The sequence below is a fragment of the Larus michahellis genome, chromosome 5, assembly GCF_964199755.1.
Source record: "Larus michahellis chromosome 5, bLarMic1.1, whole genome shotgun sequence".
Lineage (NCBI taxonomy): Eukaryota > Metazoa > Chordata > Aves > Charadriiformes > Laridae > Larus > Larus michahellis.
In genome coordinates, this window is record NC_133900.1 from 64696169 (window position 1) to 64714224 (window position 18056).

An 18056-nucleotide genomic window follows, 5' to 3' on the forward strand; every position below is an offset into this window, starting at 1 on the left:
CTCTTTTTAAGGTTAAGATGGGTAATCTGATTTCATGGACAGGAGAAGAGTTCTTGAATTGAGGCTTACAATTAAATTAAGAGTCAACAGTCTCTTCATCACTCCTTCAATTGTTCTTTCATCACAATATAAATTTGTTATTCCTAACTAACTCACCAACCTCATTTCAAAATAATTTAATCAGATTGGCAGTTTGATTTTTATGTATCTGGTTTTCTTTGGCACCTGGAAAAAAAAAACTTTGGGAGAGATCATAAGATACTATGCCTCAGGCGGCCAGTGTCAGCCAATTTCAACACTACCCATGGCCTGGTTGATCTCCAGCTGGAGATCCCTAGGAACTCATTGCTGCTACAAGCACGAGTGAATGCATCATCATCTACAGCCAGTGAGTATTGGAGAACAGAAACCGCAGGAGAATTCCGGTTTCTGCTTCCAGATGGGTGACAGGTAACAAGATGTCACGCGTGTATTGGTGTGGACCTAGAGAACAAGAGCTACAAAATGGCAAGATTTACAATAGTTTTCTAAAACACCTGAAGACACTCAGCATGCCTAGCCTAGCTAGCAAAGGCCTTGACCCAACACCCACTAAGCCAATGGAATTCTCACCGACTGCACTGACTTTTTTTTAATCAGGCCTACTAAAAGGAGTGAGGAGAGCTCATCATCTTATTTATGAGCTAAACTGACCCTAAATAATAATTTAGTAGAAGAGAATGACAGTAAAATAACAGCAGAGATGATATTAAGAACATTCAGGCATTTATAGCCAACCAGCAGAACTACGATTCTTCTCAACTGCCCTTGCTGGTTGTTTTCCTCTGCTGCAGGCCTATAATAATGAGATTTCAGCTAAGCCTCCTGGTTTTCACTTTGATTATTAAATAGTGATAAAGTTATTTCCAAATAAATACAAGTTTTTTTAACTGTATTTTCCTAATCCACTAGACTATAAAACTAGGCACTCAGTTATGAGTTTCCTTATCAGAAAGGACTTCACATGACACTCTGCAGTAAGACGAGCAGTACATTACAAACTGCTTTCTTATACATACGCATACTAAAATAAAGTAGACCCAATAAAAAAAAGAGTGAAATAACTTAAGTCATTTGCCACCCAAGCAGGATGATTGAATATTGCAATCAGGCCCCTCCTGCCAGTACTGTTCGTTTACTTGATGTTAATGACAACTGCTGAATTAAAAGACAAAGTTCTAAAACTGAACCCAAAAAATTTCCTATAAGCCTGGGACCAGAACCCAGACTTTCACAACACTATGACAGACTACAAATGAAACAGGCTATTATGGTTTTTTTGGTTAATATACAGATAGGCATTACGAAAACCTTTTTCAGCAGCTACTTAAGACATCCCAAGCTTTTGCAGTGTGCAAGGAACATCTAACAGATGAACATTATTCTGTTGTCCTCCACCAACCCTCTCCTCTCCAGTCCCTGCAGCCTAACATTTTGGGAAGTACCTAAATGTTTAAGGAATACCAGTTTTGAGCAAGCATAGAATAAGAGGCATCGGCAGAAAAGGAAGAAAGCTGCCTCTTACTCGAACTTTTTTTCATTCCTGTCAACAGTTCTCTATACAACTCTCAATAAGATATTGATTATAATCTTACCATGTATTAATTTAGAAACAGTCATTTACAGCAGCGGATTGAATATGCTCTTCATTTTTCTTCCTCCAGATGGCAGGAAAGTGACCCATTTAAAGCATACTCTCTCTTTACATGCATACTACACATGCAAATGAAGTTTAATTCCTTTTTAAAGACCGCTGTTATGTTTTAGGAAAGGATTATATATTTTAAAAATATCAAAGGGAACTATAGGATTATAGCAGTTTGAAGTAATTTAAAACGGTACCTTCAGAGGTAAAGTGAAAAGTTGCTCTCTTTGAGCTCTTTTAAAGAGCTTGGCATGTAAATCTTAATTTTATTTCTGTTTAGCTTTTTGGTATTCTACTATTTAATTCTCTTAACAGAAAGATTTTTGAAAGTGTGAGTTGCAGAACAAAAATAGCAACTTCGTATGCACTGATCATCATAAAGGAATCCTCTTTCTTCCACATATGATTACATAAAAGTATATATTTAATTCCACACAGAGCACCTTAACTACAACAAAACCCATATCAAATTTACACTTAAGTTAACGATATTTCCTAAACGTCTTCCTATTTCACTCACCTTCCTACTACCCCTGCCTTTTTACATATCACTTAGCACCTGTGGTGATGACTGATGAGCTGGGTAACAGTCACCGTCTGTAAAAAGGGAAGGCCAAATTCTGAAAGAGAGCTTTGGGAACAGACAAAGAAGAAATGCTACTTCATAACCGAAGAGCACTAAAACAAGGTGTCTCACTCCCTTCTTCTTTAACCATCACTATATTTTAGAACCAGTTAACCATTTTATTGACATCAATATGCTAAGACTGGAGTTCAGATACTATTTTTGAAGCAGTATTTCAAAAATATTTTGGATAGTAACTCAGTGTTTTGATTTTGTTTCCTTTTTCAATCAATGTCTTCTGGTAACAGACCTACATACTAGTGAATGAATAGCTAATTTGCAGTGAAATAGCTATTTCTGGTTATGGATCACAGAAACACTCCTGTCAGACAAAGCTAACAAATTCAATCTAAAACAGAGAAGATAGTGTTTGGTTTTTTTTTTTTAAAACTGCTACTTTTATTTTAAACTGCCATTACTAGACTAAAGTTCATAAAAGCCCATTTGATCACGTAGTTCATTAAAATGGCTTCCTATAATATAGTGCTTTCCATATAAAAATTCTTTTGCATCTAGTATATTCAGTAATAAATTCCACTTTGACAGATTTCCACTTAAACCTCACCTTACACCAACATTTATATTAACACAAGCAAAACCTGAAGATTTATTTCTTAGGTCTAGTTTTATGTGAAATGGAACATGGGAATTCTCATTCTCTTTAATGCAAGGAAAATATAAAACAGAATTCTATTGGAATATTTTTAAGTTCCAGAAAGAGACATGTAATTCTAAGTGTCATACCATTAAAACGGCATAGTTGCTGAGGGAGTAGCACTGAATGGTAGTAATATTTTCATCGGACAGGAGAATGCGACAACCATCAGATTTCCATCCCCCTTGTCCGTTCAGTAGATCAAAGTCCCACTGAGCTGCAACAGCATCTGCTCCATGCGCAATGCGCCGCAGTGTCACATTTATAGGAACGTGGTGACTGGCTAGGTTTAAACCATCTGTTACAAAAGAAATGTATTTGCACATAAATGTCTCAACATGTAACACATTAGATGCTAAAAACCTTTCATTAGGTATACGCTAGTCGAAACAAAGGAGTCAAAAATCGTTCTTATTTTTATAGATCATAAAAAAAGTAATAATAAAAAACAAACCTATCTTGGTAAGAATAACTGGTGTTACAACTGTACGACGTTTTCCATCATCAGCCAGATTTGTTGAATTCCCTGTTGCTGGAAAAAGCTTTCCATTGCGAAACGCAATAAGCTGAAGCTTGTAGACAGATTCATCTGCTGGTCTGATTTCTCTTTTTTGCTTTTGAGGGAAAAGGGAAGCTGGCAACTGGATAGAAGCCTCCACAATTGTGTTCTAGAAATAAACAGATTTTTTTAATTTTTAAAATGAACAAGAAATTCTTCACAGAGATTAAATTAGCAACTTCTCCACCTGAACGATGTCAGAGATGAATGCATTTAGCAGACCATGTATTGTGACGAATCTATTTGACAGTGTTTCCAAATAACCCAAGATAAAATAGTTGAGTCAGGTTATTAAAGTCTTAACACTATTTTAAAGAGGAAAAAAAAGAAGTTAAGTTTCTGTAGTTACCTTACTTGATACAGAGAGTAGAGTTCAAGTTAGTATCAGTAAACCATTACAGAGAGTTTTACAGATTAGACTATTGGCAGCTAGAAGCAACAGCCACAAGAAGCAAACAAAGAGAAATGCTGTAATTGTGCATTAGTACATTAAATGATAAAAGCAAACTGATGCGTAAGGGAATGTAACTGAAAAATTACTTTTACAGAATATGAGGAAGTGTTTCCATTCTATACACACTCCCATAAATATATATATACACACGTGTGTGCGCGTACACACACCCACAAATAAAATTAACCTTTCAGGTCCATCTTCTATTTCATGCTTAATTACTCTGAGCAGAATATTTCAGATATTTAAGGAGACTGGTAATATCTGATTTAATAAGTAACAAAGGTGAACATACAGCAAAATAAAGCCAAATATTATTATGAACTAGGGAGCATTTCAATTTCCATACTTATGAAAAGGTCTGAAAGCATCTTTCAACTTAAGATGTTTTAATAAAGAAAACCACACCTACTCATTAAAAAATTATTCTATAATCAAACTTTATTATCCTTTGTCACTTTAATTATCTCATCACAATCATTCTGCATTATGTAAAAATGCTACTTTGACATTAGAAATTAATAATATAAATTTGCTTGCCAACTGATTCATATTTAAGATATTATTACAAAGACAGTAGGGAAACAATGAGTATCTGACCTTTAAAGCCAGACTTGACAGCGTATTTGAAACGTTGCACTTAAAGCTTAATTGTTTATCTAGATTTCCATCTGGATCTCTTCTCCCATAATCACTGAGTCCTGTACGGTCAGATGTAGCCACTTTCTGAAATACGGTGCATGTCATCCCAGTGAAGCCGGCAGCCTTTATTACATAAGCCTCAAGAGCAATATTTGGAGAATACTGTGATGACAAAAATCAAACGTTACATGATTTTACACATCACGGGAAGAATAATAAATAACCTTAAAGGGATTCTCCGCCAGAAGCAAAAAAAAAAAACACCCAGAAAAGTGTTTCTGTTCATCTGTCAGGGATAAATCTGTTCAGAGTATTTCTCTTCTCCCTACAGAAAAAGTAGGCATTTCAGATAATGCCAACATCTATTAAGAAAAATAAAAAGCTATTGAAACTCAAGAGCCAGCAAAATGTCTTCTAAATAAATAAATTTATACTTACAGTAGAATAAACTTGAGCTCCATTTGCAAGGCGATACATAGCAATTTTCTGCAGACACTGTACAATTCTAGTGCAAGCCTTGGCTTCCCTTTGTGCCATCCACAGAACACGTTCATCGGCTAACATAATGTTACTTGCTATGTCCACCATCACGTCACCAAGCTAACAGGGAAGAGAAATAAGACTACTTTATATCTTTGAAAGCGTTCATCAAGTAGGATCATTCTCAGAAAATACAAAGCGACCTGTCAGCACAAAAAGCAAAAGGAAATTGGTTGTTCCTATCTCCGTCACCGCTTGTCAAGCTGAGATACTAAAATACTTTGACATTTACTTCCATCCAAGAAAAATGTTACGCCAATGTAATTTGTCTGTTTACATTAGACTTAGAAAACAAAAACATCAGAAATACAGATATTTCATTAAAAGCAAAGACTGTAATACTCCACATTATACTGTACTAAATGTTTAAAAGAACTATTTATAATCAAATTTAAACCTAAAATAAAGAAAAATTTAAAAACCTATAAATCATCAATAATACAGTTTGTGTATGTGCAGGAAGATAATAAGAGAAGAGTATTACAGGCAAAAAATTAACACATAACCCTTCTGCTTCTCTTCCTTTCGCTACTTCTGCCTTTTCTTTGGTTCCTTCCTTGCTTGCCTTCAATTTTGCATGAACTCTTTTAGGTCACGGATTATATATGAGAGAGACAGCAAATACCCACGGGTACCAGAGCTGCTTTCAAACCACCACTTACATTGCTGTAAGTTTATGCTCACACTCCCTACCCTGTCTTCTGTATGACAGACAAATACAAACTATAGTGGGAATTCATTTATTTAGGCCACAACTCTGCCAAAAACTAATGAGCACCTACATTGACAACAATGACCTACACCGCATTTTCACAACATTTAAGAAACAGTGACAAATATTGGACCAAAAGTGAACATATATGTATTTTCTAGTGGAATTAACTGAAATGCAATTCACAGTGCCTAAATTTAGGGACTGGAATTTTCTGCGTAAAGAGAGACAGGGGAAGGTGGGGAAGACATCTCCTTTACCATCCAGGCTGCCCAATTTCTTTCCAGAATATTACTCATAAGGACAGAACAGCAGCTTGTCCCTCTTTTTTTAAGTCTTTAAAAATAAAGGCAAGAACAGGAATATAAAAATATTCACTGGTTTAAGAACTTGGATTTTTTTAGGGGACAGAAGCTACAGTCAGTAAACATTCTCAACAGCCAACACACAGCCTCAAGCAGCATTTGCAGACTGTAGCCCTTTTCATTAAATTCTCAAGAACAATCAAAGTTAAATTAATTGAAGATGTTTATTATGACTTATTACTACTTGAAAAGCGGTATCTGTTTTACTCATCAACAAATGGTGGTTTTCCAATAAATTATCAGCATAAAGATCCTTAAGTCACAGGACTTAAGGTGTTTCATACCTTTAAAAAAAATATTACACATCATTCTTTCCCCTGTTTATCGAGGTACACAAAAGTTTTTCCAATTGCATTCTAACTTAGGACAATATGCTAAGGACTTTCTGAGCATTTGTCTTCAGTTTGTTTCTTCTTCTGACATGAAAAAGCTATTAAATGAAGCTTTTTATAATTTATAGTATTATCTTTCAGAACAGCCACTGTAACAAAAACTAAGAACTGACAATAAGATGGTATAAGTGAATACAGTGTCAAGAAAAAAGTTTGTAGAGTAATATCCTAATAAGAAATAACTATGTCTAATTAATAGCTACTAAAAGTTATAAAATGAAATTGCACTCATGCTCCTTGAATATATCAGCACATCAGAGGTTGACTTCAAAAGATAAAAAATACATCATCTAAGATCAAAACTACCTATGAATTTGACTTAGATTTTTTTCATATCATCTATCACCTTCAAACATGGCAAAGTAATGCCAGATTGTGTCACCCTACAGACAATGAATCACAGCTGAGAAAATAATACCCTTATAATGTAACAAATCAAGCAGCAATCTAAAACATATTTCTATTTTTGACTGGGTACAAAACCATGCATTTAATGAACTGCTTGTATAATTCCAAAATATACCAAAAAACCCCAAGCTATGACTGTAAAAAGGAGATTTAGCCTGAAAATTCTCCAAGGAGTTCTACAAAGAATTTACAACCAGCATTTATGGTTTGCTGAGGGTGGACGGGGAAATTTGGCTTTTTTTTTTTGCGCAAGTTTAAAATTGAGGCATTGTGGTCTCCAACTTCCCAACATGCACTGTACAGTGAGATCAATATAACCTCTGTTCAGCAGTGAAACAGAGAGTTCCTACCCACTGGTGGGACTACTCAACCACTCGCATTTTTCTCTCCAACAGTGAGCGTTCTCTAAGATTTTATTTTAACGTCTTATCTTATATCCTGCAAGATATAGGAATACTGAAAACCTTAGAGATACAGCTCAATACTGAATAAAGACAGCCTACCATGGTGGGAGGGGAGAAATAAGTCTTGTTTTATTCATTATTGAGAGGATCTCTGAGGCTTTCATTATTTGTATTTTTAGATAAGAACATACCAATGAAAACCTGTGTGACCCACTCCATATTAAATAAAAACAGACTTACTGTACCCATCTCCCTGCTCCAGTGCTGACCAGAGGTGTTACTCACATTACAGGTCCAGTGAATGCTGGATCATCTCAGCGCGAATGCAAAGTCTGTGACCATGGGTCAGCAACTTCAGGGACCTACTAAACAAACAAAAACATGGAATAGAATCTGATAATCCACTAACTGAGTGCCTGCATCTAACGTTGAGAAGGTTTCACTGCTCAGAATACTTAAGGACAAACACTTTGATTATCTTTAAAGTGATGGCAAATTATCCAGTTACCTCTTTATATTTTTCAGCAAATCTTCCAAATTTCTCTATCATTTCAGCCACAAAAATAACATCCATCTTATCAGAAAAATTTGCTGCTTCAACAGTGTAAGCCAAGAGCTGTCTTGCTGTTGCCACTGCATTGGTAAGGTTGAGCGGCATCTACACAGAGAACAAACATAAGCATTTTGAAGAAGGGAAAATTAAGCACAAGACAGAGACAACGCTTCAACAATTAATAAGCAAGCATTTTCCCAAAGAGGACAGCAATCCCCATGGGGATCACAGTGTTTTAAGTAGCCAGGGACTACCACCTTATCTATTAGCAAAAACATCTCCTACAAGCCAGAGAAACAGCATTTGTATCTGCAGCCAGAAAACGGGTCACATCCTGTTGTCCTAGAAGAGAGAGAGGTTGCACCAAGAAAAGCAGAAGAAAAAAAAAAGTATGTCAAATGCTTATTTTCCTATTTACCAGAGCCTAGACATGACAACACAGAGCTCCTATAGTATGGCATTTTATAGCAAAAGAAGCCAAAAGAAATTCAAGCACACTACGGCTGTAGCACTCCTTGTTGATTCTGTAATTACAGAAAGCATTCGGAATGGAACACACGCAAAACAACAAAGAACAACCAACAAGACAGATCCTCTCTATGATAAAGCTCATGATTTCCTTCCTGAAACAAGCACCATGCTGGAAAATTCTTCACTAAATAGTACACAACATCAACATGTCTCTGAGCTAGCAGGGACCAAAAATGTGAAATTTCGCATAGTACAGTGGAAAGCTGTGCAAATGTTATCAGCTCATGTTCAGATGCTGTTTATCCACAATAATCCAAACTAGAGATGTCCCATCTCTACTTTTTTTTGGTGTACAGGTCTCTTGTCTGCCCTACTGGATTTGCAATGTGCCACATAAGCACAACTATACATATGTTCCTGCTGGTCTTGATAATTGTACATAGATTTTAATGCAATTAATGGAAGATTATTCTTTTTCCAAAACACTAGAAGTCATGCATTTAAAAGTGTAAATGAAGTTCAAAGTCATAACACACATTAAGCAAAGTCAACTTTCAAATTCAGATACTCTTTTTAATGTCTTTGAACTTTTTCTTTAAACATTAATTTCTTTTCACCTAAAACTATACCTGTACGATACAAAAACAAGAACAGTGAAATATAAATGTTCTTGTATAAACATTACAAAAGTTTCACTTAATTTTCAACTTATTCCTCTACTTGATTTAAACTGCTTGGCAGAGTTCTAATGTTCAAAATGGCTCAACTGCCTTTGCGTTCTAAGGCTCTAAAGATGCTTATTATATTCTTATATTTAATATTAAGTCTGAGAGACAATAAGTTTCTGTACAGAATACTGCTAAAAATTACAGACCTACTACACCTAAAGAGGAAGGCTCTAATGAGTAAAAACAACTCTTAAAACCAAAACATGCCACTTCTCCCTTTAAAAAAAAAAAAAAACAAAATAAAATTTTGAAACCTCTATTTCAGTGTCCCATACCTGTGTGCATGTATTTTTAAGCAGACAATAGAAGTCCTCTACTTCACACATGGAAATTATACTTCTGCTTTCCTGAAGACACCAATCTGACCCTCACATTTTAAACTTCTTAACACGAAGGTGGCAACATTCTTCCATGACCTAATAAATGTTGGCTAAGCAAGAGGAGTTCTAACAGGCTGAAGTAATCTAGGCTCTTCAGCAGCTGGGCTACAGTGCCTAGGCAGGAGTAGTGTCAAGCTGTTACAGACCTCGTGGAAAAATGTAAATTCTCAGATGAGGAAAAGGAAAACCAGCAGCATCAAAACTCTCAATAATCAAACGCTTAACCTTGCTGCGTCCCACAAAGGGATTCCCAGCATTATCTCCCAGCTGCTAGCCAGTCATTAAGCACCACTGCTCCCCCTTTCAGCCCTCAAACATGTTTCTTGTGACTAAGCCATGGCACCCACCTCTAGTGCTAGGAATGTAAAGCAGTAGAGCACAAGCAGTTATGTCAACCCTTAAGTTTAACTTGAACCAGAACAGGCAGTACTTTCCCTTTCTCTCCCTCCCACCGTTCCACGTTTCTTACACCAGTGCTCATGGGTCACAGAATCACAGAATGGTCGGGGCTGGAAGGGACCTCTGGAGATCACCTGGTCCAAGCCCCTGCCAGAGCAGGTTCCCCCAGAGCAGGCTGGACAGGAATGCATCCAGGCGGGTTGTGAATATCCCCAGAGAAGGAGACTCCACAGCCTCTCTGGGCAGCCTGTTCCAGTGCTCTGCCACCCTCAAAGTAAAGAAGATTTTCTTCATGTCAAGATGGAATTTCCTGTGTTCCAGTTTGTGTCTGCTGCCCCTCGTCCTGTCACCAGGCACCACTGAGAAGAGTCTGATGCCACCATCCTCTTGACACCCACCCTTTAGATATTGATAAGCATTGATAAGATCACCTCTCAGTCTTCTCTTCTCCAGGCTAAACAGACCAAGGCCTCTAAGCCTTTCCTCATAAGAGAGGTGCTCCATTCTCTTGATCATCTTTGTGGCCTTCCACTGTACTCTCTCCAGTAGTTTCCTGTCCTTGAACCGGGGAGCCCAGAACTGGACACAGTACTCCAGATGCGGGCACACCAGGGCAGAGTAGAGGGGGAGGATGACTTCCCTCGACCTGCTGGCCATGCTCTTCTCAATGCACCCCAGGATGCCATTGGCCTTCTTGGCCACAAGGGCACATTGCTGACTCATGGGCAACTTGTTGTCCACCAGGACTCCCAGGTATCTCTCTACAGAGCTGCTTTCCAGCAGCTCAGCCCCCAGCCTGTACTGGTGCATGGGGTTATTCCTCCCTGGATGCAGGACCATACATTTGCCCTTGTTGAATTTCATAAGGTTCCTCTCTGCCCAACTCTCCAGCCTGTCCAGGTCTCACTGAATGGCAGCACTGCGTTCTGGCATGTCAGCCACCCTTCCCAGTTTTGTATCATCAGCAAACTTGCTGAGGGTACACTCTGTCCCCCAAGGGCACCAGATCAGGAAGCTAAAAAGCTGTGTCTGCATTAGTAAGGAACTGAACACAGAGGGAGCAAGTCAGCAACAACCAATCTACACAATATGCAGCAGTTCGATGCTTGCACCTCAAACTAGATTTAGTCCAAACCACTGGACATCAAGCCTTCACCATGTGAATAAATCGGAGACATCCAAAGGGCAAATATCAGTTTAGATCCCAACTGTCCCAGTTAGGGGCTGCTGTTGTGCTTCTGACACACAGAGTGAAGTTTCCTCTAAAAGAATGTGAGCTCCCACGCTAAAAGACTCTGAACACATGCAACACACAGTAATCCTACCCTGAGGTCACACAAGCACCATGGTCCATGTTAAATGTGGATGGTGCTACCAACATCATCAACTCAAGTGGCATAGCTGGATCATTAAAAAAAAAAAAAAAAAACAACCAAAACCACAACCCCAAAACCCACCACACCAAAAAAAAAAAACCAAAAACATTCTCATATCTCCACAGTTTCACCTGTTGCACTGATGCTAGCAATCTGACAGTGTGCACTGGAAAATACCAAGCTTAAATCAGAAAGTTTAAAGCTTTATGGAGAAGTTTTTACAATAGAGCACCTACACATACAAGGTTGGGTACATCACTGTAGAATGGTGTTTGTGAAAGTGTGCACTAACTATAGGTAAGCCTCTAAATTAGTTTGGAGCTGTAAAATTTTGTTTCATAGCTACATTTAAAAATCCAGAATACTCTCCTGTATCCTGGTCAGTACTACCAACTTAGAGAAATCGAGTTAATACTCACCACTTTCCCTAGTTAACTCTCATAAGCCCCGCCAAGTCTATTAAGAGGTTTACAGCAACAGAGGCAGAGCAGTTTGACTACTCTCTATAGCTGTTCTCCATTACAACTTCAGCCTGCCTTGTTTCTTTATAGGGTGTGGGCAGGGCAGGGCATCCAGTTGACAAAAGCAATAATGACAAGTACTATTCTCTTATGCTTTACACAAGTACACCAAAGAATAAAATTTTCCTTGCGCTTCCAGTCTGGGGGCGCTCATAATTGAATCAAACACTAAACATAGACCTAGAAGTTCTAGCGTTGTACTCAGAGGCGTGTGTTCATCACAATTCATCCAGGCCACCTGTATTACCAGCTTAAAAAAAAAAAATAAAAAGGAGAAACAGACTTTTGAATTTTTATTTTCATTAAAGAATTTGATTTTATAGAAATGCACAAATTACCTGGTTGAACATATAAAGAACGCGAGTCACATCATTCGCATATTGGCACCTGGAGTAGTCCTCTTCTGCCCAGTAGCCTCCCCTGTCGCATCTGCGCCATGCTCTTCTCTCATCTTGTGAGTTGCCAGGATATATCCCACTGCCAGCAGAATAACGTGTACACAGCAGGTATGCTGTGATGCCTGCCAACGTTCTAGGCCACCTGGGGAGTCAAAAGCAAAAAAAAGTTAGACAAATTTACATGACAAGTAAATAAAAGGATTAAGCACTACAACATGAAATAAAGAGACACTCAAAACTAAGCATCTCTAAACTATTTAAAGGGCCACCTTGGCTCGCCTTCAGTATTTTCAAGCTGTTCATATTTGTGTACTATTAACAAAACAAGTTCTAATGCTAGCATGCTTTTTTTTTTTAATTCTTTCATGAGGCTGCAGGTGGAGAGAAAAAGGTGTTTATAAATTTACTAAAAATAGTTTACAGGTTTTTTTATACAAAACCCTTGCCTACTTCATGAAAAATTCTGTATTAACACTATAAAACCAGTTAAATACATAATAGAAAACCCTGCAAGCTTTCTAGTTGTCCTGTTCACATGCATCAATGTAACTTTCAAATGACTGCATTCATATCAATACTAAACCACAGATATGAACAGAAGAATACACTTATAGTAATTAAGAAACAGTAGCAGTAGTACAACCACTTGAACAATTTTGCAACCAAACATAATATCTAATAGAAACTAAATAGGAAAAGAAGGTGTTCATAATGTTAAGAAAATAAAAAAGAATTCCTTTCACTCAAGATACATGGAGGTAAGCACTTTTTAAGAAAACTTTTAACATTCTCTCGACTTCCTCCTCTGTAATTTTATTACATACTCTATCTGTATAAACATATACACAGATAAAAGTGAAATAAAGAATACATAAGCACACTAGCTAAATTGCAATATGCCTTTAGTGCGCTGATCGCTCATGAGATCAGAACTGATTCAAAGTAAATATAAGAACAGAAGGAAACCACTTCTGAATTAAGTTGGAATGCTGAGAAGAGGGGAGGACAGGGACAAGGAACGCCAGCCAGTCTGCCTGCCCCTGCTACGATAGGCATAAGCAGTATTTTATCATTCAGAACACCAATACCTGAAGTTTAAAAGCAAAAAACATACATACCTACACTGCAGAATGCTAAGTGTCTCAAATCCAGCAACCCAACATATAAGGTTTAACTAAAACTAAGAACAAGAGAGCTTCATCTGATCATCCCAGGCTTTCTGTACCATAATTAAGGTTAGCTCTTAAGGCTGTTCAAGGAGCTTAACATACTTTTCCTCAGTTTTAAGTATTTCAAAGGGCCTTGCACAAAGCAGTTGTCTCCAAAAATTGAAATGGTCAAACAAATCAGTCTGCTAGATTACACTGGGATTTAAAGTTTGCTTTTATATCCAGACTGCATTTCAGTAAATGCCTGTTTAGTCTCTACTATCATTTAAATTAAGAGATGCTCAGAACATAACTATATTTTTAAAAAAAAATAAATAAATTCTGTGTTCACAGAAAGATAGAGAAAGATTTCCATTTCAGGAAATTAAAATTTAAGCAATATACCACAGCAGAGACACTGAATGAGTCAGTTCCATTCTTCCTCCTCTTATTCATCTGTTAAGTAACTTCTCTTACTGAAGATGCTGGGATTTACCACAATTCTTCCTCGAAGGAGAGAGTAACTCCAGGGATGGATGGACCAAGGCAAAAAGCTACACTTTTCAATTATACTAAATGATGCAAAAGGTAAACTTTTTGGGGTATACTGAAAGTCTTCTCTATCTCAAACTCCTATTTATTCCTAATCAGCTCTAACAGAACAATTTCAGCGTGTTCAGTAATGGAAGACAGACTCTTACTTCAGGCCATTTTGGCAAAGATTACTTAGGTTTGGGCAACAAGCAACTCAAAGATAGCTGCTGGTGGCACCCTTAAAATGCACAGGTCACAGCAACAACTATGAAAGAATTCAAAGTCAGTAAGGTAACTAATGGAAAAGCCCAGACAATAATTACAACAAACCAAAATAGAAAAACAAAGGCTTTGGCATTACAAATCAGTTCTCCATATTGTAGTGACATCATTTAGTTAAGAAATGGAGAATTATCAACTACGGCCATCACCATAAGATCTGAATAGCAGAAGAGACAGAAGATTATTTGGGCATCATCCAGCCTAGCAAATATGCATACACTTATATTCAGAGCCTCAGCAGCCACTTCAAGAAATTAACGGAAGTGTCACCATTCAACCTTTATCAGAACAGAACTTATATCAGAACTGGTGACAATGGAGATGGTTAGATGAAAGAAGGAATAAATAAATAAATAAATAAAATTAGCACAGCTTTTAAATGCCAGGAATTACACACAGTTATTTTAGAGAATGCAAATTAATTCAAAGAACAGGTATAGAATCTACAATGGTAATATAAATTATTTACCATCTTTTCTCCCGTATAGAAGAAAAACCAGCAGAAAGGACAAAAGATAGATAAGAGCAAGTTATGGATTTGCTGGGAAGGGAGAAAGGGATAAGGGGATACAATACATGTAAATTTATCTAAGTCTCTGAAATTTCTGTATGGACAAATTAAAATAAAGTCTGATCAACACAGACCAGGGGAAAATCAAGCCCAAAACTAAGCAACTTCAATGCTCCCACTTCTTAGGGGTACGTAATGAGCCTTCAGAGAATGAAGCCGAAAAGAAAACAGGCAGATGAGGACAACTAATAAATCAGCTGGCACAGCAGTTAGAAGACATGCAGGCCCACAAATGCCCTGCATGATACACCCCAAACCTCAGCTTCCAGAAAGCAGACTCAGGTTTCCAGAAACCCTGACGCTGGCATGCCGAAACATCATTTCCAAAACAATTCTATCAACACTGAAATTTTTGTATTAAATTTCTACATCAAAGATGCCACTTTGAAAGGGATTATTTGTCTCCCTCTTTACAGTTTTCTAAAAGTTTTATTTTTCCAAAGCATTTTAAGTTAAAGTGTGGTCAGCTCAGTTTTGACTGGATGTATTGCCTTACAGACCGAGTGCCACATAGCCTTAGGATAATTTAAACTCTGCGGTCCCGGCAGATGTTGTATGACACAACCTCCAAGACAAATATTTTCACTGAAAAATGGCATGCGCCATTCCTTTCCTCACTATTCACACCTAGCACTAAAGAATTAGAAAAAGAGAAATCAGAGTGAAACACCAAGACCCAAATGAAAAACAAGTTTTTCAGGAGAGCTTTAATTACTATATTTTTAAACAAGTATAAATTCTAAACTATATAATCTGGAACTTCTGTAGCCATCAAATGGGGAAAAAAAAAAAAAAGAGTTTCTGTGTTTAACACTATTTCAAAGGTTATTAGAGTTTCACAAGATTATTTGCCTGCTCTCCCCATTCTTCTTGCTGCTTCCCCTATTTTTTTATCCATCTCTTTCCCTTTCGTTACTGTCCCTTTATTCCTACTGCATTTACTTTTCATTCATCTCCCTACACAGCATTATCATCTTTTACCACAATCTTCTCAAAAGAATATTAGCAATGCCAGATAGTCATATAGCGTGTGCTACCTTTATAACAAACTTACATATCTACAGAACCATTTTACTAATAAAACTAATATATTATTCATCTAATGATTCAGAGAGCTCTCCATTAAACCAGACATAAAAGGTGGGCAATTTAAAACTGCCATAATTTCACATACACAGAAAGAACACCAATGCGCAGTACCTTAAAGAGAAGCACTTTGTGGGGAACTGGGTCCCTTGTCCTCTTTCCTCTGCCACTGATACCCCTTGTTTGGGTACAAGTTTCTTTACAGCCCAACAGGGGACCGGTTTCAGCTGTAACTACACTTCCCTTATTCCATTTTTTTTTTTTTTTTTTTTTTTGCTAAATGAATGTTAACCTGGACCATTCTCAGCCAGGAACTGTTTCTTCCCAATACCTGTATAAGATGAGCTGATGAGACACACTCCACTTTCCATGAAGCCAGAGAAGACATTCCTCCAGACTAGTGACATGAAATTCTCATCATGCAAACACAGGCTACATAAGTTTGGCTGCATTCTTAATTTCTTGTGAGCCTAAGCTTGAATATCTTTCACAGTTTACCCAACTGCTAGCAGAAGTGCAAATTTGGACTGTATTAACACTCTTATTTCATCACTGTTTATAATTAGGTGCTCAAAATTTATCACATATACATGAGAGTAGACAGCTGTGGGGGAAAAGATGGTTCATTTACATTTAAGTACTGTAATTTCATTTCAGAAAAAAAAAAGCCAGACCATGAGATTAAAAAGGAATCCTTTCCTTCATGCATATTAATTCTGTTTTGAAAGCATTCATTTCTTTAAACTAACAATAACTTTCAGTTATAATGAGTTTTTATATTATAATTTCATTAGCTTACAGGTAGCCTAATATTTCTTATTACATCTTTCTTATTACATCCTAGTAAATCTCTAAATTGAGCATGACAACTACAGTTTTAAGATTACACCTAGTGTGTAACAGTTTTCAAAAGGATAATTCTTATATTTATGAAAGAATTCTATCAACTACCAGCATAAAATTATACCAAACACAACAGTTGAAGGATTTACTGGAGCAGAAGCATTAGGTTACATTTTAACGTGCAAACTGTATTTTCAATTTAATCATGGATAGCAACATATTCAGGGACATTATCTAAGTAAGACTTAAAAAAACCACCTAAATTTAAAAAAATAGATTTGATGATGAAGACAGTTTTTGCCTAATCTTTATAAACTCATGCTAAACTACTATTACTGAGCCAAAAGACACTGAAGACAAACTTCCTCCCCTTTGCTACACTTTGCTATCCCATCTCTGAAGGGATAAAAATCTGGATGCCAGTTTTGAAACAGCTTCCAAGCTAAAATGACTAACCAGTTCCAACTAAAAAACTATAAAATCAAATTCACCTAGGATCATTTACAGCCATCTGCTCAGAACCATTTTCTCACTAGTCAAAGCCTTATTTCCATATGGTCTCAAAGGTGAAAAATTACTCTTTATTATTACTCTACCTAAACTACAAATGGAAGTCTGCTATAGTAAACCCAGACATAGTGAACTTTTTGATAAGCTGAACATTTCCTGAAATCTTATTTCTTTCCACTGAATTCCAGAGGGGGGAAATCCTATTACACTGAACAGTCACTGAACAGCACAGGTTAATTTAATGGAAAACACTTTGAAATAAGCCTTTACCATCTGTTTTCACCTCTAATGGCAAATCAAAGAAGAACAATTCACACTTGTATCATTAAAAAAATGCATAAGTGATTTAAATAGATGTGTTCTTTGATGAATACAGCATGCATCTGTTTGACTTTCTTCACCTTTTATCTTAAGCAGGAAGTTCTCATTTTCTAATGTAATGCTCATCCCTGCAATTGAAACCACCACAGTGTAAAAAGATGATATGCACAAAGTTTCTTATATAAATAATTCCTTACAATGTGAAAGTGAAGCTCTTCAGTAGTTCCAAATTGCCCCTGTGCAGCAAGTGATCTTAACACTACTTCCCTTACTGACAGATCCTCATACTCAGACACCAGCTACCCTTTTTCTCAAACTGTCCAAGTGATGAACATAAAGATGAACTCAGAACAAACGCTCTCAGCCAGGACTTTACCTGAATTTCTGCTACAACTGGAGAAGGCCTTCTGCACTTGAAAGCTTGTCTTCTCTCCCCCCAGCAATATACTTTAACTTACCTTCCATTTCTTAAAATAAAATATTTATGGTCTTAGA

General features: G+C 37.0%; 1 protein-coding gene across 1 annotated transcript in view; it reads right to left on the minus strand.

Annotated features, from left to right (window-relative positions):
- ADGRA3 (adhesion G protein-coupled receptor A3) overlaps nt 1-18056 on the minus strand; it is a 57905-nt gene that overhangs the window by 10235 nt on the left and 29614 nt on the right. Inside the window, exons 9-14 of the mRNA XM_074587714.1 lie at nt 12207-12408; nt 7949-8098; nt 5058-5219; nt 4578-4781; nt 3419-3632; nt 3054-3262 (exon numbers count right to left, since the gene is read on the minus strand). Of these exons, the coding sequence (XP_074443815.1) occupies nt 3054-3262; nt 3419-3632; nt 4578-4781; nt 5058-5219; nt 7949-8098; nt 12207-12408 (1141 nt within the window). The remainder of the gene's footprint in view (nt 1-3053; nt 3263-3418; nt 3633-4577; nt 4782-5057; nt 5220-7948; nt 8099-12206; nt 12409-18056) is intronic.